The sequence below is a fragment of the Lonchura striata genome, chromosome 28 (genome assembly GCF_046129695.1).
Source record: "Lonchura striata isolate bLonStr1 chromosome 28, bLonStr1.mat, whole genome shotgun sequence".
Classification (NCBI taxonomy): domain Eukaryota; kingdom Metazoa; phylum Chordata; class Aves; order Passeriformes; family Estrildidae; genus Lonchura; species Lonchura striata.
In genome coordinates, this window is record NC_134630.1 from 1,551,341 (window position 1) to 1,576,477 (window position 25,137).

Consider the following 25,137-nt stretch of genomic DNA (forward strand, 5'->3'; position numbering starts at 1 on the left):
AATGAGAAATAAGGTTTGCATTTCAACAGTGAAAGATAAATTCAGAGACTTCAGATGATTGATTAGATTTGTGCTCTTAAGGATCTAATTCTAGCTCCTTTTGCTCAGGTGTACTTTATGCAATACCTACTTAAAGAAATCAAAACCTCTATCCTAATGTTCTTAAAGTAAGTCATAAGCCTCAAAGGCAACCTATGATGAAGCATTTATCTTCTCTTTATGAGTAAACAGGAGCATTATAAGGGACTATTAAAGTCACTAAGTAGCAAAATGAATCAATACAGATGCGAAGCATGTTTCAGTACTTCTTCAAAAATATAAAGAAGCATTAGGCTCTCATATTTTGTCAATCTGGTGAGTAATCAGTAGAAAATTATAATATTTATAAAGATAAAAAAATGATCCTTGATCTTGACTTCAAATTGAACAATAATAGAGAGAAGGAGTAGGTCTGAGAACACATTTAACAAAAATAAAAATTGGAAAATACTAAGTCTGTATTTGCTTAATAGGCCTTAATGCTTGAAAGAAACTTTATGCCAACCTCACAAAAAGGATTAGAAATCTACTCAGTGAGTTTTCTTACAGTATTTTAAAACATATTGGGATGAACACACATGACAGAAGAGAGATGTTTCATTATTATTTTCACAATTAAGTGTTCTTTGAACAATGTCATCCTTATGATATTAAAGATGTATCAATACAAATACAACCTTAAGAGTACCTAAGTGGTCATAGAAGAAATAAAGGAGGATGAGCATCGAGCAGCACATCACTACAAACACACAGATCATTATGGGAGTCACATCCACTGTTTCATCATCATGTTTCTCTGCCCCATCATCACGCTTGTGCTTCATGTACCTCCTGAAAGAGTAACATGGCTACAATTAGTTCATTCCTTCTGCAACAAAATACACAAGGATGCTGAATCTTCAGCAAAAAAACACAAGGGGTTGAAACAACACCAATGCCTGCTTTGATTCCCACTCAAGTCAGTGGGATACCATTTTTCCATGGAGGTATGAACATCAATTGTAACACAATGCATAAACGAGTAACTGCTGTGTTAACTTATCTAGAGGATTATTTCATTTGGAAAAAACTCAAATGAATCCTGAAAGTAACACAGAATAGTTAACTTCAGACGAAATCCTTGAATCAAGTTGTGTATACAAAATACATATTAGAAATTAGTGTAGCACAATGACCTCCTTCTCCCAATCCCTCTTGCTGGCAAAAAGTAACCATAAAATTTCATTTAAAATTTGCTAACAAAGATAGCATATGTTAGCCATCCAATCAATTTGGTTTGCCTTATACCATTATACCAGTAAAAGCAAATTAATTTTTTTTACAAAGTATTTATGTAGTGAATTTTTGCAAAAGGGAAGTCTATTACTTAATTTTATTTCTGAGCTTTTCAAATGTTTGGTCTTTTAACATGGCAAAATCCTAAAAAAATCTACATGTAATTTATACTCTAATGATTTCCTACAATGACCAAACCAATGCAAGGTTCAGGGCTTTTCAAACATCACATCAGCATTTTCCCTAGAGTCTCCTAACATCACTAGAAGAGCTGCCAGGTAATGCTTACATAAACACCATCTATTTTTTGTTCTGTGAAAAATACAGAAAAACTGGTATACTGCATTTAGTGACTCACTTTTTCACATCTCTGCTTCCTGCCCAGTAGCCTCCAATTGCAACAGTCCCCACAGCCATGACAAAGATAATCACCATGTTGTAGTCCAGCACAGGTTCATTTGGTGCATACATTGCTCCTTTCACTGAGCTGCCAAAACTCTGTGGAAGTAAATACAAGTTAGGAAGGACATCCAAAAAGCCACCTTAGCAAAGGTTCACTTATTTAATTTTCATTAAGTAACCTCAGAATCAGGCTTTATTATAAACACGTAATAGCCATCTATTGGCTCTTCTATTAGTAATATTTATTTCCAGCACCAGGCTGTATTTTGATTTTATTATAAAGATGAGAAATAACCTCCCTATTTTTTCCAAAACACAATAATGCAATCTTCATTAATACACTCTCTACATAGTTAAAGCTCTTAAGGTAGACTTAATACTGTTGAGCAGTAACTCATTTACATGAGATAATATATATGAGAGCTTTTAGTATCGAATTTACCTTGCCAATATCTAACATATCAGTATAGCTAAGCAGAGCCACAGGAATATCAATCTCTTCATACTGACTCCTATTACCTCCAGGAGGAACCTGAAAGACAGTTCAGACCAGGTAAGAATATGTTTATTTCTGCAAATACTTCTACTCCTTGAAAAGGGTTAAAGTTGCAAATTCTGTTCTGGCTAATTTGAAAAATATTCTAGAAGGGAAGTTAATGATAGCAAACACTCAAAAGTAAAAATATATGCCTGTTCCCAATAAAACAGAAGTAATATAAGACTGTAACGGCAAAATGAAGCAACCAAATTTCAAGCAGTATCTTTTGCACATCAGGGTCACGGGTTTATGACTGCTGTGTGCCTCTAGTATTGGCCAGGACTCAAACCTACTAACTTTGTTTTTAAAACTACTAATTTTACAAAATACATGCTGTTGCTTCTCCAGCTGTATCTAAAGCACTGGATCCAGTATGGAAGCATGATGGAGTCACAAACCAACCACATTCTTTGACTCCACTATTTCATTTGGAACAAGAGTAATCCTGAGCCCTTGACCTGAATTTCACATGAGCCCTGTGCCAACCCTTCCTACTGAAATGAGGGCCTCTTGTTTCATTCATTCTTCTGTCAGATGTATGGTTTCCACACATAACTATTCAATCTATGTACATGCAGGAACACACATGCATTATTTACTTTAAAGAGGAACATCAAATACCAGCAATGTGCACCACAGACAAGACAGTATCTAGCATCAGAGGAGTATCAGCAGCATAGGAAGATAAAAAGCAACTTACCAGTCTCTCTCTACTAACAATCAGCAGCCCACGAGCCCCATTTATCTGAGCAAGCCTCACTTTCTCATAGAAGGTGCAATTTCCTCGCATCACCATGGGGATTTGATTATTAAATCCCCCATGAGGTACATCAGAAGGAGAACACAAAACAGATGCTGTCTGATCCTGCAGTTGCAGGAGTGACTGAAAAAAAGAAATTAGTTAAATATATATATATAACATAAAATAATAAAAGAAGTCAAGAGCAGAAGCCAGAGCTTCTAAAGAGTAATTTAAAACCTTCCAGTAATGGAAGCAAAATGAAATTCTCAGAGCAAAATGAAAGCTGAAACAGTGCTGCCTTCTCTATTATGTAGGGACCTGCCTTGTTTCACCTTATTGTACAGAATTCAGCTGGTAATAAAATTTGGGATACATGTATGTATATATACACCTTAACTTGCATTTATTTTCTTCAGCATTGTTGCTGTTCTGATGCACACAGCCAGGATGTGGGAGGAGACAGCAAGGTTTTATCTTTGCTGGGGTAGCAGAGTGGCAGGCTGGGATGATGGAGGGTATGAACAGCTAGAAATCAAAACACAGGCTGGGGAAAAGTACAGAACCATAGGCAATAAAATTCCATCTTAAAACCAACTGCATCCAGTGACCTGAGATTTTTGCATCCCAAGTACTTGAATACTGAATTCTAAGATAGTTCTCTCAGCACTTGTGATCCAGAGATATTGCAAGTTTGTCACAATTCCTTAGTTTTGGCCCTCTTCAGACCCAAAGGCATCTAATCTGGTGTGTTTCAAAAACACTTCAAATGTTTTAGAAATAACACTGGCACAAATTGTTCCTTGCAAAATCTAAACAACCACCAGCATCTTTGCCCAGTTCTATTTGTAAGTTACCTGAAAACTGAATTATCTACCAAATAACCAGGCTGTGCTAAGAGAAGCAGGTCTCAGCCCTTGCTGAAGTGAGCTGACAGATTTGAGAAGAGTTAAGGTAAAGTTTTAACCTGAAAAAATGGAAGTTTGTATTAGAAATCCACAGGTACACAACATACAATACCTGTGTAGTGGAGTCTACAGTTTTAGGAGGCAAAGGCAAGTGTCAGGCTGTCAGTAGCTTCCACCTTATTCAGAAAACTGCTGTCTCCAGCCTGACCTCTAGAGACAGTGAAATGCTCCAACGCACTTCTTGGTTGTCCAAACTTCAGAGCACAACACAAATGCAGAGTGAGCTCAGAGGGGTGCACCGCATCACCTCAGTTAATGAACTGTACTGCTGGACTACTGAAGGAGGAGCAAGAATGTGAAAGAAGGGAAAAGCAGGAAAGAACCAAGGAAAGAGACAGGGACAGGCAAGGGATGTAGCATATACTATCCAAGTGTCTGTGCAAGCTAATCTGGACTGTACTGTCTCCTGCAGAGCTACTGAGATGTGACTCTAGTGAATTTTTATGAGACTGATTTAAATGAGGTGTCTACAGTACAGTCCCCAACTCTCACAAGTACCACAGTCAGTCATGCATGTGCTGATTCACATTACACAGTCAGGGCAAGTGCAAGAGTTTATCAGCTGAGTCTATACAAGGCAAAGACAACTACTGATGTATCTAGGGACTAATCTACAGGTGCAATAAACCCATCACAAATAACTGAGACTTGCCTATTGGTAAGGGACTCTAATAATTCTGTGGGGCTTATTCAAAATGCATTTGGTAATTTCATCATTCAGTACCAGTAACTTTGTCTCACAGAAAAGACTGAAGAATTTACTCAATTTTCAGCTCATACAGCTTTGGATAATGCAGCAAAAGCTTGACATCGTTTATGACTACCTAATGTTACACTTGACACTGAGAAAGCACTAAAGGCCACAGTTCACTATATAAGAAAAGCTACGTGGTACCTTCTTGTACCATGCTGATGTACAAAAACTCCTTTGCAAGCCCAGGTATGTGTCATTTTAATTTCATTGCTCACACCATTGAAAAGGAGTATTTTTGTTTTGAACAGCAATAGTCATTATCTCTGCACAATGCCTGGAAATTAACATTGCCATCCTAGCACTGCCTAGTGATCTTAAGAGATAAAATATTTTCTAAGCAGAGCAAGCAAAGAAGTTGCTTCAAATTCTACTAATCCAACTAAGAAATCAGAATTTTCCTTGTAACAAATGCATTTTTATATATTTTTTGTCATCAGTTAGCTAGGTACTTACAGCTTTACCCAGATCATGTGGCAAATGGGCCCACTGAGAGTTGAAGAGAATACAGTAGTCTTTTCCTTTGCTGCTCCCCTTCTCTGAAAGGACATGTACCATCCCATACTCACAGTACACCTGAAAATGTAACAAAAATTTCAGAAGAATTTTAGGTTACATAGAATATCAGAAGTGAAGGGACTAACTTGCTGTTGACTGGCTTGCTTTGTATTTTTAAAGAAAACCAAATGAGTTCACAAAGTTTCCATATCTGTGCCAGGAGTACAGTGGAATTTGTTATTATTTCCATCATGCTTCAAAGAAAGACTTCAGATACATTAGGCAGATTCTCTCCTACACAGAAATTGGCCAAAGAATCAAATGAAATAATATTGGTGTGTTAAAAGAAAAAAGACCAAACCCAACAAATCAAAAAGCCAACCTCAAACAACACTGGTGCACATATGTATTTAACCACAGCAACGGAAAGAAGCTGCACAAATGCAGAACACATATGAGACTTGGAGTACTCTGTTCAGCTCTGGGGTTCCCAACATCAGGAGGATGTGGAGCTGCTGGAGCCAGGCCAGAGGAGCCACGGAGATGCTGCAAGGGCTGGAGCCCCTCTGCTCTGGAGCCAGGCTGGGAGAGCTGGGGGTGCTCCCCTGGAGAGGAGAAGCTCCAGGGAGAGCTCAGAGCCCCTGGCAGGGCCTGAAGGGGCTCGAGGAGAGCTGGAGAGGGACTGGGGACAAGGCCTGGAGGGACAGGACACAGGGAATGGCTCCCAGTGCCAGAGGGCAGGGCTGGATGGGAGATTGGGCAGGAATTGTTCCTGGCAGCGTGGGCAGACCCTGGCACAGGTGCCCAGAGCAGTGGGTTGCCCTGTCTCTGGAAGTGTTCAAGGCCAGGCTGGATGCGGCTTTGAACAGCCTGGCTTAGCCAACCCCATGTCAGGGGCCTGGAACTACATGATCTCTAAGGTCCCTTCCCAGTCAAACCATTTCATGATTTTATGAATAAGACACTGTGGTGTTGCATTTTAGTTAAATGGTATGCTCTGTCTCACCCCTAGAAACTCTATGCTTTATTCCAAGCCTGTAATCCTCCCGTGAAGTATCCTGTGTCTGTAATCCCATTAGCCTGAACCTTATCCGTGCCCACTTGGAATCTCCCTGTTAAGTGTGCTGGTGGGATGAGGCTCTCTCTCAGCTGGCTCTCCTGGCCAGTGCTCTCTTGGCCCCTCTCTCCCCCTCCCCTTTCCCCTTCCCTCCCTCAGAAACCATGCTGCTTCCCAGGGGTAGGACCCCCAATAAACCCTCATCTAATTAGCACCCTCAGAAGCCGTGTGGAGTCTTCTTGCCTGCCTGCTTCTACCAGCAAACTCACAGCTCCGCAACAAGACACCAACTCCTGAAAGTACAGCCTGAAATAATGATCAATTCTAGATTGCATTCACTCCAATACTCAACCTTGGACACCTTTGCTGAAGATGTAGCAAGACCCACAGCAGCAGCAGCTCTTTCTCTGTCCTAGGTAGAACATGTAGACTGTCAAGTCTACCTACTGCATTTACCTATCACTGCTCAAATGACCAGTTGTCACTGTTGTCAAAACTCCAACATCTGCAACAACATAAGTAGTGAAGATTACAAATATAATATTTATAATTAAAGGCCTGTCCTGGGTCTGGCCGGGATGGAGTTAGTTTTCTTTATATCAGCTGATGGTGCAGTGTTTTAGTTTTGTGCCCAACACAATGCTGATAACAAACTAATGTTTTAGCTATTTCTGAACAGTGTGCAGAGTGTCAAGGCATACTCTGTTTCTCACCCTGTTCAACCCATGAATAGATGACCAAGAGGTTTAGAAGGGGTCACAACCAGGCAGATGATTCAACAAAGAGATATTTCATACCTGTAGCATATCATGCTCATTTTTATAAGGTTACCTATCTTTTGTATCATGTGCATGTTAGAATTCTCCTGAAGAACTCATGGAAACTGAGATAATAGAACCCAAATCCCTTAGTAACACAGAAAAAGAGAACAAGAACTACAGCAAAAAAAAAAAAAAAAGTAACATGCAGCAAATCTACCAGTTTTAGACATCTCAGTTGTGATACACAGTATGTAACATGCTTATTTAGTGAACTGCTCACACTACATCTAACTGCAAGATGTGCTGATTTTAGCTCAAATATTTTCAGTTTCCCATTCCTGCAAAAAAGTACACAGCAAACACAGTATTTTCCTCATTATTTTAGTTAGGTCAGAGTGTACCAGACCATTTCCCAGCAAAACTGGAATATCACAAGTAGGTACTAGCAAACACTTCCTTAACACAGACATTTTCACAAATCTTATTCTTCATGATGAGTTCTGCTCTTTTAAACATCTACTCCTATCCTTCCCTTCCCTATGTATAGACAATTTCGTGAGTACTAGGTATATTCCTCATCTTCCACCCAAAAAGCTGAACCAAAATCACCTACAAGAGTATATATATGCATATATATATATATATATATATATATATATATATACACACACACATCCATACATATGTATGCATATATACAGCTTGCAAAATAAAGTACTTTGTGTTGTTGATGCAGCTGTCTGTTTGTACCCCAAGTCCTAGTAGATATTTACCCATGGAATCAGAAAGCAGGAAGGAAAATAAAACAACAGTGGAAGTACATACAACTCCCCTATCACTAGTGATGGTTTCCTTTAATTAGTGGTGACTTCATTCTTGTATTAATTGAGTCAAAATAATTGTAAATCCTCCCTGATCTTGGAAATGGTTTGAAGAAACACAAAGTATATAATGAGGTCTGTTTGTACTGTTCTAAGGATGCTGAAATAGGATGTTTGTACTGTTCTAAGGATGCTGGCCATTTCTAAGTGGCAAACAGGTCACTTGCAATGTTTCTCTCTCTGACAAGAGCCTCTTGTCCTTGCTTGAACAGGAAGGCATCAGAGCATCATCACTCAACAATCAGCCATCAAATTCTACAGGACACTTGCTCCTCAGGGCAGCAACACTGGGATTGCAGGTTCTGTCTTGGGAGGACTGTCAGGCACCATCTCCACTCATTGAAAAAGTTAAGAAATAAGAAGTCTTTCCTTTATACAATATATTGAACATCAGCTCCTCAGTGTGAAGTTTGCTCATACACATTCTGTGACCATCTAGTCAGGTTTGAACATCAACACATTAATAATTAAATTCCAGATTAAGATCTGACCAGCAGCTGCAAAAAGATTTTAATGCTTCACATAAAAATACATTAAGATACAAATGTAGTGCTCAGAAAGCAGGATAAAAATCTATCTTTTAAAATGTAATTCTATTATACAAATCCAGATCAATGCTTTTTTTTGAAAGAAAGTCTTGCTGATCTTCAGTTGCTGCTTTAGAACCTCACAGTGCTCTTAAAGAGAAATTTCAATGTTCAAGTAGTGCTGTCTGGTAATAGATTATAAAAGGATGATTCTGAGATCAAATGCAAATCATATCTGCATTTTGGCTTCATACAAGCTATTAGATAGTCAGGAAAAAGTTGACCACATATTAAATGTAGCAGTCTCAAAATACTATTTCAGCCCACGATTTGGAAATCTAGTCCGTAGGAACACCACACACTGTTAATGTGACTGGATTCTTCAGAGTAACATTTTTTCCCAGAGCATTTGTTTCCTATTGTAATGGGAAGTTTCTCCATTTTATTGAGAACATTCGCTAATCCTTACTAGCACTTAGCACTTGGAAGTTGCAAAAAAACCAAAACCCACCAACCAAAATCCCCTCACACCAAACAAGCAAGCCCCCTATCCTCGCAACCATCTTATCTTTCTACCATCCTATTTGTGTCATACTCCTCTCTACCCACACATCCAGCTCCTTCCTTTCCATTCTTCCTTCTCTCTTTTGTCCAGCACTCAAGCAAAATTGAAGTAATTGACTGAAGATATGTTTAAATGGTCTATTGCTCTGCTTTAGCCTTCCCCAAGAAAATCACTTAGTGCTTACCAGAACTGATTAAACTTTGTTCTGTAGAGAAATATAACATCATATCCCTAACCATTGCTGCTACTAATTAGAACATTGTGGCAGACTAATTTGTCAATATCTGGTTTAATATTCGTAACGTGAACACACCAATGATTTGATAATTATGCAGTTACGCTCTCACAAATACACTTTATACATCTGTTTCTTCATATACCAGCTGAGGAACAAGATGCTAAAGATGACTGGACTCGGCAACAATGTCTTATCTTAACCTGCTCGTTCAAAAATCCATTAAAAGAATTCATCACACTTATTTATCCTTCTTTATTTCAAACCGTACTACACAGAAGTTACCATGCACCCCTAGGAGACACTCAGGGTAAAAGATGTTTTTAGAAAAACTTCTGAGAATCACAGACTGGTTTAGGTTGGAAGGGACCCTTAAAGGTCACCTTGTCCAAACCCCTGGCAATGGGCTGGGAAATCTTCAAGTATACCAAACCCTGTTCAACCTGGCCTTGAACATTTTCAGGGATGGGGCACCCACCTCCTCGCTGGACACAGTGAGTTGTGTGTTCTACCAGTGTTTTACCCTGTGTCAGTGTTTTACCACTTGCATTGTAAAATCACTCTTTTAACACACACAGTATGCCCAGAGGCAATGATGGCATTCTGCTGCAAGATGTCAGCAATGCAGTAAAGAAATATTATTGTAAAAATATACAGGAGGTAGAGATTTAATATAAGAGAATTTTTATATTTAGCTCTTCTGCATATAAATGGTCTTTGTTAACATATGCAGCAACTTTTTCCCTCTTTTATAACACTAGTATTAACTAAGTCCTTTAGAACCAATGACATTTGTCCTGAACATGCTGATATAGGAGGTCACTGATTAGTTCAGTGCAGATTAAAGCCACTTGAGCACAGGGCAAATTTCCAAGATATCTGTGGAGACAGAGAGACACTACTGTGCATACACTGTGAGGAAACAAGAACTCCAACTCCGTGCTATAGCAGACTTGTTAAGTCATATCTCAGGTATCCAACCATAGCACCTAAACTACTTTCAACAGAAACAAGTAATTTAGAAAAGTAACCTGTACTTATTATCTTGAATTTGATTTTGAAGAGTAACAAGCAACAGAGATGCAAATACAGTCACACACGAAAGACAAGAACAAAAGAATGTTCAATTATACACAATTTTGCTTTCTGAGCTATTTAATGGACATTCTTCAAAGAAATATTAAGGGAGTAAAAGGTTCCTAGTGTTAAGTGCTCAACACATTTTAGAAGCTATTTGGATTTGTGTGCCAAAAGCTAAATGAAAGTCAAGCATGAGAGGAATTAAAGGAAATATGAGCAGGGCTAAAAGCAAAAGGGGGAACACAGAATTTAAGAAACTCTGTGGAGAACACAGTCTGTGGATAATGTGGATTAACAGGCATTTTTATAAAGCTATTATCACTTAGAAGCAAAGCATAGTTCTGAAGTTTGTTCTTATCCACTTTGATGCATCCAGTTTTGTTTTTATTAATGTCAGTAGGTATGAGACAACAAAAGTTCAAGCAGTGCTGCTGTTGCACTGGCATAGTGGCAACATTTATGATTCCTTATTTCTAGAGACCACTTCATATCCTAGATTAACCCAGGAGAAAATGCCATCTCCTGTGCAGATCCTATATAATGTGCCTACAACCCCAAAAGGCTCTTTTCCAAGTGCTTGGATACCAAGTGCAGTCTTTTTCAAACACAGAAAAACAACAGCTGCTGTGAAAATAAGGTATATTATAATACTTGCATCTTGATCCCATGGCTTAAAAAGCACACAATAGTGTATAATTAACACAAAAGGAAGTGTTTTCTATAAAGCTGCAAAACTGGAAAAGGTTTTCACACAACAGAAATGTAAAATCTGAGGGCAGAATTTAACAGACAAACGAGCTAATCTAATGTTTGTGGTAATAGAAGGGCATACTTGTTAGCTCTAAATCTCATCAGGGCCTTCCACAGATCAATGCATAAAAGAGAAGAATGCTCCCCAGTTTTTCTGCTGTGCAATTTTTTTTAGGTGAATTAATGTATTTCAGAGGCAAGCACTGGACTTGCAAGCTGAATGATAGAAGAAGGCGGAGAGAAAGAATTCAGCTCACCAGTATTTCAAGAAACTTCAGCATGAGTGACTGAGCCAACTCAGTATCTGTCTTGTTTGTTCCTCCCTGCCTCTGGCCCCACACTCACGTGGATGTCCTTTTCTGCTTTCAGTAGCTCTATTAACTGACCTGGCCACTCATATCTCAGACATTGGGAGCTGTGTTCCTTGAAGAAGGAATGAATGAGCTATCCTACTCTTACGGTAGGTACCATGCCAGAGTTCCCAGGAGCTGGAGTCATTCTGTCCCATTAACTGCACTGACCCATCTGGAGAAAAGCAACAGCAGACAGCAAAGCTGCACACAAATAAACACTCCTTCAACAAACACTGTACAGTGCAGAGAGCTACATATTCATAATGCACTAATACCAGAAGACTAAATTATCAGCTACCACCTTAATGCAGAATTTCAGACAGACTTTCAAATTCTTTGGACCCATATCAGAGTGCCCTAATTTAAAATACAAACCCATCACCACAATTCAACATATTCTTCTGAAAGCTGCTATAGTGAAGGCCAGCTAGATCCAACACATTTGCTGCAGATCATATTACTATGTTCATCACTAGTCAAAGGCTCACATATCTGCTGTTGTTACAGGAAACTGAGGGGTAACAATGCCTGGAATGAATGGGAACTTAAATGAAATGTGAGAACTCGAATACCAAAGCAAGATCTAAGTGCAGACTGTCCTTGGATCTATAAGAACACACCATTCTTAAAGTGTTCCCAGATGAGGACCCAGATTTGGAAGAGTCATGCCTCAGTAACCAAGCTGATCCTTCTCCCAAAATAAGAAGATAGACGCATATGTGGACACTACCTCCTCTTGCCCCAGGGAAAACAAATAAACAAAACATTCCTAATATCCTGTTTCAAGGAGAGAGACAAAGGTATATGCTCACTAAGGCAAGAGTAAGGCACTAAGAATGAGTAAAGCTGGCACACAGCAGCTCCTGACAACAGCTGTCAACTCTGTCCCCCAGAATAACTCCAGCCATCAGTCACAGGGGTACCAAACCAGGACTAGTGCAGCAGAGCACTCTTCTCTGCCTCACACTAAGGAGGATGTACCACTCAAGCCATCCCAACAAGTGCAAGCACAAGAGATGCAGAAGTTATGCACAATACAAGGTAATCAAGCAAATTTTTAAAACACTAGCTTGGCTAACAGAAGCATACTGGCAGTACACAGTAAATCCACTTTTCACTGCAGCAGCAGGACTGTTTCAGCACCCTGGCCAGTCTGCCCAAGCTTATTCAAGTACATTAACACTTACACTGCACAAATATACCAAATGTTTACAGACAGGAATGTGCTGCAATGCATGGAGCTGAACGCAAGACCTCCAAGTACCCACCGGTGGACTATCTCACCGCTGTCTTTCTGCGCTGCCATATGCTCACCTTCCCCAAACTGATGGATCAAACTGACTCCATGCCAGTCTTTGACTCATTTTTGTTAATTCATTAATTAAATTAATCTTGTTAATTAAAGCTTATTAATTTGTCGGGCCTATACGGCCACTACTAATCCCTGCAAAGCATCAGTGGAGATGACAAAAAGCATGGGGCACGCAAGAGCGTAATGAAGAGAATGGATAAAAAAGGGGATGATACAGAAATAAAGAAGTTAGCTGACAACCAGACCACTCTGTAACTAAAGATTACTGGCAAGGAAACAGTAAGGAGACAGAGGGAGAAGAAGGAAAAATTAGAGTTCCATGTTACACCAATAATATTCAAGAAGCCATAGCACACTCCAAATTGTCTAATAAACAGTCAAGAAGTTTAAATGACAGTTAAAAATTTTGAGAACACAAACCAATTAACTTAAAAGGCAAAAGCTATGCACCATGCAATGCAATTGCTAGAAATCCACTCTCTCCTGTATCAGGATTCATGCCTAGTATCATGCCTAGTTCTCACACCCTTAAAAATGTATCCACAAAACGAATTAATATTTTAGTAATGATAATAAAAGACCCAAGACAGACTACAGAGTCACTGTCAGCAGAAATCCCTTCTTTTCTGCTGAAAGCTTCCTCACAGGGAGTCTGTCAGTCAGGATAAAACAAATCGTCCCTGCGAGGATCCGGCCCGGGGGCTCGGCTGCGCTCTCCTGCCTAGGGCTGCCTGGCGAGGATGCTGGGCTTTGCCTGGCCCCGAAGTTTTGGGAACTACGAGGAAAACGCTAGTTAATGCGGAAAGAGTAAAAAAGTTTCAGAGAAGCCCAGACACACAGAATCAATACTGCCAAATCGCCGAGGGCAGGGCCAGCAGACCCATGCGCTCCGCTGCCTTCCTGCGGCCACGGCTCGGGCCCGGCCCGCTGCGGGCGGCTGCAGCACCTCTGCGCGCCCACGGCAGGCGGCTCCGGGCACGGCCACGGCGCACGGCCCGCCCGGGCCCGGCTGCCCCCCGCCCTCAGCCGGCTGCCCGCGCGTGGCTCGGGAGCACACAGCCCGGCACAGCCCGGCACAGCCCGGCACAGCCACTGACCTGCGGCAGCAGATGCAGGAGCAGCCAGAGGCGGAGCCAGGCCGGCTGCGCTGCCATGCCGGGCCTGCCTCGCCGCCGCCGCTTTGTTCCGACCTGGGCCGGGCCGGACCCTTCCGTACCGGGCACCCAGAGCCCGCCCCGGACGTCCCGCCTCAGCGCCCCGAGCCGCCAACGGGCTCCGGCGGGGCGCGACGTCACTTCTGGCGGTGCCGAATGAAATGGCGAGCGGCGGCGGCGGCGGCGGTGCGGGGAAGATGGCGGTGAGGAGCGGGGCGGGGCGGGGCTCGGCGGCGGCGTGTGCGGGGCTCGGCGGCGTGTGCGGGGCTCGACGGCGGCGTGTGCGGGGCTCGACGGCGGCGTGTGCGGGGCTCGGCGTGTGCGGGGCTCGGCGGCGGCGGTGCGGGGCTCGGCGTGTGCGGGGCTCGGCGGCGTGTGCGGGGCTCGGCGGCGTGTGCGGGGCTCGGCGGCGGCGGTGCGGGGCTCGGCGTGTGCGCGGGGCTCGGCGGCGGCGTGTGCGGGGCTCGGCGGCGGCGTGTGCGGGGCTCGGCGGTGCGGTGCTCGGCGGCGGTGCCCGGTGTGTACCCGCGCCCCCGTCCTGCCGCCGCGGAATCCCGCGGCAGCGATCTGGGTCCGTGTTTCCGTGGATGGCGCGTTTTAACTGGGCTGCCTGTGCTCTGCCGTAGGATAAGGAGAAGAAGAAGAAGGAGAGCATCTTGGACCTCTCCAAGTACATCGACAAGACGATCCGGGTGAAGTTCCAGGGCGGGCGGGAAGGTGAGCCCGGCGCGTGGCTGCAGCACGGAGCTCTTTTCGCCTTTCGGCGTTTTCCCTCAGCCGATGCCTGTCGACTCTGCCCTCCTGCTCATGCCGCTTTCCCATCAAGGGAAGCGGAGGAGTAGTGAGTGCTTTTACTTATTAGAATTTGCAGTTACCGGTGCAAAGCTTCTCTCGTTTAACTATTTCACTCATCTTCTGGGTGCACCTTTATCCTTATGGCTCATCTGTGCATCTCTTCTTTTATTGGTTGTTTTGAACAGCCTTATTTTGGCTGGGTTTTTGTTTTTTTTTTTTTTTTGGCATTGCAAGGATGCACTTAAAGGAACAAAGAAACATTTATGGATGTAGTAATTAATACAACTGTCGTGCCTTTCATCTCTTGACATGGTAAGCATGCCTGGAGTTCGTGGTTCAATATATGCCACTGTGCCTTTGCATTCCCATCTCTTCCCAGTTGGGCAGGTACATCCCAATGCAGTTGGTGCTACCCACAGGCACTTGTTGGTCCAAGCTTACCATGTGCTGCATTTTAAAACTCCACTGGGACCTTATGCTTATAAGGGTTTGGAAGTTACTTGAACTCCTTACTGAGAAGTGTATTTGTCAAACTGGGAAGTTGCTCGGTGTAATTTTGTAATATATGTAGTGACTAGTCTTGTGGAATCAAGTTCTCCATTAGGACAAAGTGCTGGTCTATCTGCAGTGCCTTCCTGTGAGGCAGTGCTTATGTTAAAGACATCATGTGCCAGAAGAGCATCTGGAAGATGGGGTTTCTGAGGAAAGAACTTAAAATATGGTCTTGTTTTGTTTTTAACCATAACCTTTCATTAAGGATATTTATTTTGTTTTGTAGTTGCCTTTTTTTTCTTTGTGTGACTTATACTGATTTGTTATATCGTATTCTTAAAATGCCCTTGAAATTGACTGAAAGCAAACATGTTAGTGTCTTGAAGAACATTTGGAAGAATGAATTGAAAAGTCTCTAAGTTTTAATTGGTGCAATGCAGAGCAGTTTTTGTGTACTTGCCATTGAAAAAGAGGACACTGTTTAATACCTCTGGACTCACATGTTTGGTCTTGCCTGAAAGAGGGAACAGGGCTGGAGAACTCAGTGTAACTTTCTTGAAGTCTTATGTTGCTGTATACCTTGTTTTGGTCCTAATCATTGTTTTCTGTGTGGTCTTCAATAGCAAGTGGTGTCTTGAAAGGGTTTGACCCTCTTCTCAACCTTGTGCTGGATGGTACCATTGAGTATATGCGAGGTAAGTAATATGTAATCTTTGGGAAGCTTCCCCTCCCTGAGTGGCTTTCTTGACAGAAATTTTACAGCTCTGTGTGTGAATAAGCAGAAACTGCAGATTAACATCACCCAAACTACAGCATGCTTGGGATAACTGTAGACATACAGGTGAAGGGTCTATGGGACCTGACAACATGTTCCTGAGGGAATTGGCTGTTACAGTGCCCAAGCTAGTCTAAAACATTTAAAAAGTGATGGCAGGCAGGTGATGGGAAAAAGGGAAACATTGAACCCATTTTTCAAAAGGGTAGAAGGGAGCCTGGGAATTACTGTTCTGTCAGCCTGACCTCTTGTGCCTGAGAAGATCATGGAACAGATCCTCCTTGGAGCTCTGCTAAGGTATTTGGAGGACAGGGAAGTGATTTTAGACATCCACCATGGCTTTACCAAGGGAAAATCCTGTCTGAACAACCCAGTGGCCTTCTGTGATGGAGTGACTCCATCAGTGGCCAGGGGAAGGGCTTACAGATGTCTTTTTTTCTGTACTTCTGTAAAGCCTTTAACACAGTCCCCCACTATCCCAGCAGCAGGCCCCTGACCAAGTAATAATTAGCATTGACTCCATGATTCACAGAAGGCTGATCAGTCTCTTTATATATATCATTATTAAGAAACCCATCGCTTTTGTAGACTGTTATGATACACCTAGACCTAATTGGTCCTCCAATCCAAACACCATTGGCTAATTAAGAAATCACCCTTTGGTAAACAAGTCTCCATAACACATTCCACATGTTCACAATAACAGGTGCAGCAAGCCAAGATAAGAATTGTTTCTCATTCTTTTCTCTGATCTTCTCACAGACTTTTCCCAGAAAGGCCTGGGAAAGTTGTCTGTTGTTCTCTGTGGCCAGAGAAACCCCAGAACATCCTTCTCCCTGAATTGAAGGAAATGGATTTGATGGGTGGACTGTTTGGTGAATGTGGAATTGGTTGGATGGTCATATCCAGAGGGTAGTAGTCAATAGCCTAATGTCCTCGTGAACATCAATGACCAGGGGTGTCCCTCAGGGGTCTCTGTGGGGACCAGTACTGTTTAGTGTCCATCAGTGACATAGGCAGTGGGATCAAGTTCATCCTCAGTCTGCAGGTGACACACCTGAAGGACAAGGCCATCCAAGGGGACCTGGACAAGTTTTTGAAGAGGGCCCACAGGAACCTCATGAGGTTCAGCAAGACTCAGGCTGGGGAATGAATAGATTGAGAGCAGCCCTGCTGAGAGTGATTTGGACATGCTGGTGAATGAGAGGCTGGACAATACATGCCTGCAGCTCACAAGGCCAGCTGTATCCTGGGCTGCATCCCTGCCAGGGATGGGGCATTCTGCCCACTTAGGTGAGACTCCAACGTGCAGAGCTGCCCCAGCCCTAGGGAACAACATCAGGAGGACATGGAGCTGCTGGAGCCAGATCAGAGGAGGCCACAGAGATGCTGCAAGGGCTGGAGCCCCTCTGCTCTGGAGTGAGGCTGGGAGAGCTGGGGTGTTTACCTGAATAAGAGAGGAGATGGTGTTGTGGCCTTTCAGTTTTAAAGGGACATAAAAGGAAATGCTGGAGGGGGGTAATGCTTCAGCAGGCCCTGTTGTGGCAGGGCAAGAGGTATTGGGTTTAAACTAAAGGAGGGTCAATGTAGATATAACAGAAGATACAGATATAAGGAAGATGTAGTGTTGCTCTGTTCTTTTGAGAATTCTCAAGTTCTTCTAAAAGTTTCTTATGCCTCTGATGTTTACATATTTCTACTGAATTTTCTCACAGTGTTCATATAAACAGTAATTGTTTTGCATTCTTCTTTGTGGGTGGACAGAATTAATGGACTGTTAGTTTGACCAATGTGGTTGGAGAGGTGGTAATTTCACCCTCCAATCCACTGTCACTTTTATTATTCTGTGTATAGTAGAGTCAGCAAATTAAGTTTGCTCTTTGGGTTCTTTTCTTTCCCCTTTTGCATCTAGCATCCCTGTGTGAGTGATTTTGTGTCGTAGTGTGACAATGTAGATATAAGGAAGAGGGTTTTTTTAATAATGAGAGTGATAAAAACACTGGGACAGGTTGCTTGGAGAGGTAGTAGGTGCCCTATCCTTGGGAGCATTCAAAGATGGAACTTCAAGCAACTGGGTCTAGTTAAAGATGTCCCTGCTTGTTACAGGGGGGGCTGTACCGGATGACCTTTAAAGGTGATTCTACTAGCAGAAGTTAGGTTAAGCACATTCCCTATGATAGAACATCCCTGCTGGTCCTTGCTTGAGCTCCTCTATAGTTATGTCATTGGCTGCCCTTGTCCTCTAAAGAATAAAGCAGTGTCTCTTTCTCCTCTCTGATACAAAACCTACCATTTGATAAGAGAGTGTTTTTGAAGAGTATTCTCATACCTGTTTAAAATGGAACACCTGAAACTTCAAATTCCATCTTTAAAAGAGAGTTTTAAAATGTGTTGTTAATTTCTATTGAATATAGATATATCTCTATATGGAAGATAGAACTGGCTGGTTTGTAAGTGTTTATTTGGCCTGTCTGAGAATGGGCTGGTGCTCTCTTCCCTAGTGCATTGAGAATTCAGGGGCTTTTTCTGATTTGTGTTAGTCACCAAGTGTTTGTCTATAATGGCATTTGAAATGAGACCAGAAGCTTTTTTAATCACTTGCATGTATACTATTAGTTATATGCATGAAAAGGCCTTTGAATTCTTCAATAAATATGTTCTGCTTTTTTTGCATACAAAGCAGATTTCCTATTGCTCACTGTAAGTAAGGTCTTGAAAACATCATATGTCACTGCTGCATCACCTGTATGGTCCATGTGCTCAATAAAACAAAGCAGTTATGCCAGGAAAAAACATGCATGTCTGTGCCTTTTGAAGTTGATGGAATTTGGTTTCTTTTTCTTATTTTCCTGCTCTAACCATGGATCTCTGCTTTTTAGATCCAGATGATCAATTTAAATTAACAGAAGACACACGTCAGCTGGGACTTGTGGTTTGCAGAGGGACTTCTGTGGTTCTGATCTGTCCACAGGATGGAATGGAAGCTATTCCAAACCCTTTCATTCAGCAGCAAGATGGCTAATGCTTTCTTTGGATTGTCTCTGAAAACTTCAGGGGGTGCAAGTCATTGGAAAAAACTATCAGTGTGTGAGAAGCTTCCTGTTTGGGGGGGGAGTTTGAATGTGTATTTGTTAGTGTGAAAAAAGTATTCAATTTGTAGCTTTCATAAATGATGAGAGGATGTGGAATGTAAGAAGCATGTTCTTGTTTTCCTCCCAGCCCCAAATAAGTGTGTAACTATGTTGTTTAGACCTGACAGAAGAGAACATATTGTTATGAATTGTCTGAAACCTTCTTGATCTTGTGTGTTTTGAAACAACCCCATAAAATTAGTTATGAATGCCCTGAATATTAGTTATATTCTTTCAATTTTTAAATACATTAAAATGCCTTTAATCTAAATTAAAAGCCTAAATACAGTAGAACATGTTTTTCTTCCTCTTAAATATCAGTACTCAGCTGGGTAAGCATTATGTTGTAGTCTTCTACTGCATTCAGTCTATTTTGTGCAGGAAAATTACTTCCTTGTGTAGTGTCATCACCTTTACAAGGGATGTAGCCAAGAAGGTCTTTTTCAGCACTTGTTCCAGAAATTGTGGGCTGTGATCTGTGTATCAGCAGGCTCACACATTTCTACCGAGGACTGATCTAACTTGTGGGATAATTCTTGGTTGAGTGACCTAAACCTTGTGGAGGTAGCTATTTGTTCCTTGGAATTTTAGGGGAAGAATATTTAATATCCTAACATTTGTTCAATTGTAGGCAGTGTCTGGAAGCACTACTTATTTTTATATTGTAGCTATCCACTTGTGGTTTTGCTTGTTATAACTTGATTTGTAAGTAAACATTTTTATTTTTTTTATACTGCAGAAAATGCAAGATTTGAGGAGTTCTGAGTGAATAAAGACAATTGATCTGTTTGTAAATGTCTGGTTTTTTGTAAAAGTGCACTACAGCTGACATCACAGTTCTCTAGCCATAAATCCAAATTAAATTAGTTCATGAGGTGCATAAGCACTGCAGGATCAGGAAGGACCAGAGCAAAAGCCATACTTAAACAGGGAATTGATGGGAAAGGCCTGAGAGTATCTCATCCCTCTTCGGAGGCATTTGAAAGACTGCCTGGTTGAAGTATGTGCCTGGAGCCTGTAACCTGCTTCTTCCACCTGCGCTTGCCTTTATAGAGGACCCTCTTTGAGGTGATTATGACAGAGTGAATTGTTTTGCTAGCAGCAGCAGTTTTGTTCCTGAAGGTTGTCAAGAACCAATGGCAAGTACAGGTTGTATCGGTTATTTTGGCCACAGCATCGTTCTCCCATGCATAGCCTTTCCTGTGTCGGCTCCAAAATGGGTGGGAGCTTAGAATAAATTTCATTTTAGTGACTCTGACTTCAGGAGGCTCTAAAACTAGGGACCAGGTGTTGTGTGTAATGTATTGCCTGCGTGAACTTGGGTGCGTTTGAATTTTAATCTGGGGGCTTACAGAGCTGTCTATAAAGTTGTGCTTGCTTGTGAAACTGCACAATTCAAAAGATAATCCTTATTTAGAGTGTGCGGAATAGAATTTGCTTGCCATCAGCCTGAGCAGAGTTTTGAACTGTCCTTTAGGTGGGAGAAAGATTGTTGTTGTTGATACCAGTAGTGTGCAGAACAATTTTTGCACTCTAAAGTCTAGCATCAGAAACAGACCTGCTGGGGCTCTCTGGGGTGGATTCTGAACTCTTAAGTGCTGGGAGATCTGCCTCAAGCCATGGGTCAAGTGTGTAAACTCTGGAGAGGGGCATGTTCTTAGCATTTCCTGCTCAGATGGTTGGTTGCTTGGTCTTCATTGTGAGCTGCATGGCTCTCCTTTTCTGCCGTGCAGACTTTGAGGTTATACTTGGGAGTCAAGTACCTGAAAAGAAGAATATGAAAATGATGGGGGACAGACATGTTAGCAGGGTCTGTTGTGATAGGATAAGGGGCAATGATTTAAGCTAAAAGAAGGGCAATCCAGACTAGAAATAAGGAAGAAAGTTTTTATGAAGCTATGGTAAGACACTGGCACAGCTTCTGTTTGCTGAGCTCTGCCAAGAACTGGGAGTGAGTCTTGCTGGTATAGGCTGGTATGGGTAAGGGACTACTTCAACGTCCCTATGCAGGTTTCTTCACGTAATCACTTTGGAAAAAGTCACTGTGGCATTAGCTGTTCTTTGTCCCACATCTGTGTTTATTTAGTGCTTTCAGATTGAGGATGAGTGAACATGTGAAGCCATCTGGGTTTGAATGGGGGTTCACTCCTTCCTCTTCTCTCTTACTAAAGTATAAAGTTAGATACATAATAAAAACTGTAATCACTTTGGTATTTGGTTAAACTTGAATTAATGAAAGATGAGGTGATGATTGTTTTTTTCCAAATGGGTTCAGTATTTTCTACAACTTCTTTATATTTACTCAGTGCTTAGGAATCTTTTGGTTGTTTCTCCTGCTTTTTCTTTTTAGCCCAGGCTCTTTTCTTGGCTGACGGCTTCCCTTATTTGCTGTGGTCTTACCTGGTAAAAGAAGATGCCAGTCAAATCTGTAATTTTTAGGTTATACTGCTGTTCTGGTAATGCTGTTCAGAAAGCAGCAGAAAAGACAGAAGAGGAAAGCAGGAGAGTAGAAAGCATTCTATTTTTAGGACAATATTGCCTTATCTCATCCCAGCTAGGGGGATAGGGTTTCCAGAGATGGAAAGGGTTGCATAAAACTTGAGTTAAAATTAACTGCCTGGCAGTCTACAAGCATGGAGCCTGCACAAGAGCCACAGGAGCTGGGACCTCAGACAGAAATGATTGCGGACACAATTCTTGAGGTTGGAGAGAGACTCTTCCAGGTCAGCCGTAGGGTGCTTTCAGTACACAGTCGATACTTTGAAGCCATGTTTTTTGGAGGAGCAAGAGAGAGCTCTGAGCAGCACATAGTGATCAAAGGGGTTGATGCAGTGCCGTTTCAGGCACTACTTGAGTTCACTCGCACAGCGCAAGTGCTTATAGGTCAAGAAAATGTGACCAGCTTACTGGAAACAGCTGATTTTTTTCAGTTTGACAGGGTGAAACTGTTGTGTGAGAAATTTCTGGAGAGAGAACTGCATGTTTCAAACTGCCTTGGCCTGATGATCTACTCACAGCAATTTGCCTTTACAGAGTTGTATGTGTCTGCTATGAATGTGGCTCTCACTCACTGGGGGGATGTGATATGCCAGGAAGAATTTAAAGCATTACCTAAGGAAATGCTGGTGCAGCTCCTGAAGAGTGATGACCTCTTCATTTCAAGAGAGGATGTGGTTTTTGACAGTATTATGATTTGGATAATGGAGGACCCAGCAACAAGAGAGGAAGAATTTCTGGATTTGGTGGGCGAAGTCAGGGTCACTTTTCTGAGTTTGTCCTTCCTTGATATCTTGGTGAAACGCAGCAAGCGTGCTGGAGAGACAGATATCTTTTCCAGACTAATAAAGAAGTTAGACAGCTGTCCCCCACCCAGCTGGCAAAATCCGAAACTGTGTCCTTATGCTGGCCGGAGCTATGACACCTTATATGTCCTGGGAGGAAAGCATGACAAAGAACAGCAAGAATTATTTCTCTTTCAACCTAAAACAGGGACCTGGCAGGCTTGTTCTCCACTGCAGCGCAGGAACCTCACCCAGTATGCAGTGGCAGCAGTAGGTAACTTACAGAGAAGGGAGACTTGAGCAGATGCGAACAGAAGTTGAGACTGAATGCTGTATGCAGGGAGTCAACTGTTGCTGTAGAACTGGTGTGCACAGCACTGCTAAAACCTCATTCATATTGGTGTTCATATTTGTTCAAAGAATGGGTTTGTCTTCCTTAGTCCTGGGAGAATGCTAGACAACGCTATTCTCATATAGCAGAAACTATGCAGTCTACCAAGCTCCTTACCTTGGCTTTATCTGGAATTAGTCTAAGGACTTGGCTTTAAGCAGTGTATTTTTTGGCCTTCTCTTTTGTAGTGATTAGACCTATGACAGGCAACTTCTGATTTATAGTTGCCATTACATTAAACTTTTCCATAGATGTTGGGAAATCTTCATGCCTGGAGACTTTTAAGCTAGCTCAATATTATTGGTTCCTGTATTAATGTTGCTAATAGTCCCATTTCTGGTAGGAGTTTGAAAATAAGATCTCTGAGGTTCTTTCCAACCAGTGTTTCCATGATTCTATTAAAAATGGGAGCAGGCTTAGAAAGACTGGCTGCATAATGTAGGCCCAATGTATCTGTGTGGATGAGGAATTAAATACTGCAAACTGATTGATAGAGCAGTGATTTTCTCCCATCATCTTGCACCTTATCAGTACAGCCCAGGGTGAAGTGAGAACCCCAGGTATCAGGAGCAATTTTTAGCCTTCATGTGACCAGTATTTGCTGTGTTTCCAGGGAGCTTCCTTTTTGTGACAGGAGGATATTTCCGGGATGAGATTGTGTGGTACAGTGTGGATTGGGTACTCATCTACAACTGCTTGGACAATTGCTGGCTGGAAGGGCCAGCCATGAAGAAGTCCCGCAATAGCCACTGTGCAGTAGGAGTAGGGCTCTACTTGTATGTTCTCGGAGGGAGCACAGATGAAGGGATAATCCCAGCAGTGGAGCGCATGGCTTTGATGGAGTCAGAGTGGGAAAGCATGAGTCCTATGGTTCAGCCTGTAGAGAGAGGTGATGCAGTCAGTGTGGGAACCAGGATCTATGTGGTCTGTGGCCTGGATGAGAATGGACACGTATATGATGGAGTGCAAAGGCTGAACACAGAGACAGACAGCTGGGATGTCATCTCATTCTCCCCTCTTCCAAGGTAAGAAATAATATTCTGGGACCTGGCAGAAGACAAAGGATTCTAATGTTGGTCCTGCTCCAAGAAGAAGTTATAGTGTAGAAATCCATAAGTCCTGTCCCTGCAACAATTCTGTGATTCTCTGTTTAAACAGGACTTCTGATTGGAGGACCAAGGTCATCCTGAATATTTCAGGGACCAAATCTTTCTGTTGATTCTGATCAAGGGTTTCTTCTCTCTCAGGTATGACCTCTGCATCACATCCCTGAATGGGGCTCTGTACACTGTAGGAGGGGAAGCTTTTCGTTTTGATGTGGAGACAGATGAATGGACCCAGGTGAATGAGGAATGCTTGACCCAGAAGTTCTTCATGGGATGCAGCACTGTGAATGGACAAATTTATCTCCTTGGACAGAGGAAGGGAAACAGCACCCTCCCCATTGTAGTCCTCTTTGATCCCTACACTGATGTGTGCCAGGTCATATATAACAAACTCCCTTGTCCCCTTCCTATTCACGGCTGTGTCTCTGTGCGAAGATTTGATACGTGGGCATAAGAGTGGAAGATCATGTGCGTTACAGCTGAAGGGAGTTAAGATTGCATCAACTTTGGCCTGTGACATTGTAAAATTTTGTTCCTTTGAAATTTTACCTTTTTTTTCCTACTTGACAAATTAACTTAAAGAAAAAGCCAGTGCAGTCTTTGTCTACACAAAGGCTGCAGGTGATTATTGAAAATGACCTGATGATGGTATTTAACTTGTGATTGGTATTGTTATGGTATATAAACTCCTTAGGGTTGATGCTCAATAAAGGGCTGTTCTGACCTTTAACCTCTGTGTCTCTCTGTCCTTTGAACAACTGGAAAATCACTGCCTCATTGTTGGAAAATATTATAGGATTTAAATTATTAAATGGGTGTCAAGGTGAAGCAATACACGGAATAAATAAATAGACTCCACATCTGGGGTAGTTATGAAGTGGGTATGTATTTTCAGCATCTGGCACAAGTGAGATAGCTCTCCAAAAACTTGTACCCTGAACCTCAGGCTGACCCACACTTTTATTCCCAAAGGTGTTCCATATGCAGTACATTGCACAACTTTTCTCTGAATATTCAACCCCTGGCCCTGCCTATCCTCGCCTCTCATGCTGAGTAGGTCCACACTCTTCTGGGCACGAGTGGTTTGCCATGGTGGTCCTGCGGGGGTCTCTGGTAGTCTCTTGAGGCTGAAGATTGTGGTCTTCTTCATGGTTGAACTTTTGAACTCTTCATTTTTGCATATGCACTTCGGTGCTTACCTGTGTATGTCAGTCAGTCTTGATAGGCTTGGAGACAGAGAAGCGTCTTTATCTGGGTTCTTTGCATTTTTAGGCATCGTTC

General features: G+C 42.3%; 3 protein-coding genes across 5 annotated transcripts in view; 2 read left to right on the forward strand and 1 right to left on the reverse strand.

Moving 5' to 3' along the window:
* Positions 1 to 13,956, reverse strand: part of SPPL2B (signal peptide peptidase like 2B) — a 32,025-nt gene extending 18,069 nt beyond the window's left edge. For both annotated transcript variants that reach the window (XM_021528185.2, XM_021528186.3), the window contains exons 1-6: positions 13,829 to 13,956; positions 5,169 to 5,288; positions 2,955 to 3,137; positions 2,159 to 2,248; positions 1,673 to 1,812; positions 728 to 870 (exon numbers count right to left, since the gene is read on the reverse strand). In XM_021528185.2, the coding sequence (XP_021383860.1) occupies positions 728 to 870; positions 1,673 to 1,812; positions 2,159 to 2,248; positions 2,955 to 3,137; positions 5,169 to 5,288; positions 13,829 to 13,885 (733 nt within the window). In that variant the 5' untranslated portion in view covers positions 13,886 to 13,956. The remainder of the gene's footprint in view (positions 1 to 727; positions 871 to 1,672; positions 1,813 to 2,158; positions 2,249 to 2,954; positions 3,138 to 5,168; positions 5,289 to 13,828) is intronic.
* Positions 13,957 to 13,995: 39 nt separating this feature from the next.
* LSM7 (LSM7 homolog, U6 small nuclear RNA and mRNA degradation associated) lies at positions 13,996 to 19,867 on the forward strand. Its single transcript, XM_077788767.1, has 4 exons — positions 13,996 to 14,088; positions 14,512 to 14,602; positions 15,796 to 15,867; positions 18,827 to 19,867. The coding sequence occupies exons 1-4, from the start codon at positions 14,047 to 14,049 to the stop codon at positions 18,967 to 18,969; spliced, it is 348 nt and encodes a 115-aa protein (XP_077644893.1). The 5' UTR covers positions 13,996 to 14,046; the 3' UTR covers positions 18,970 to 19,867.
* Positions 19,868 to 21,615: 1,748 nt separating this feature from the next.
* LOC110469449 (kelch-like protein 23) lies at positions 21,616 to 24,579 on the forward strand. 2 transcript variants are annotated; one of them, XM_021528187.3, is made up of 3 exons: positions 21,616 to 22,633; positions 23,364 to 23,775; positions 23,998 to 24,579. In XM_021528187.3, exons 1-3 carry the CDS (start codon positions 21,712 to 21,714, stop codon positions 24,308 to 24,310), a joined length of 1,647 nt encoding a protein of 548 aa, XP_021383862.1. In that variant the 5' UTR covers positions 21,616 to 21,711; the 3' UTR covers positions 24,311 to 24,579. The 2 variants fall into 2 exon arrangements, with proteins under 2 accessions (XP_021383862.1, XP_021383863.1); XM_021528188.3 differs by having other exon boundaries at positions 23,385 to 23,775.
* The last annotated feature ends 558 nt before the right edge of the window (positions 24,580 to 25,137 follow it).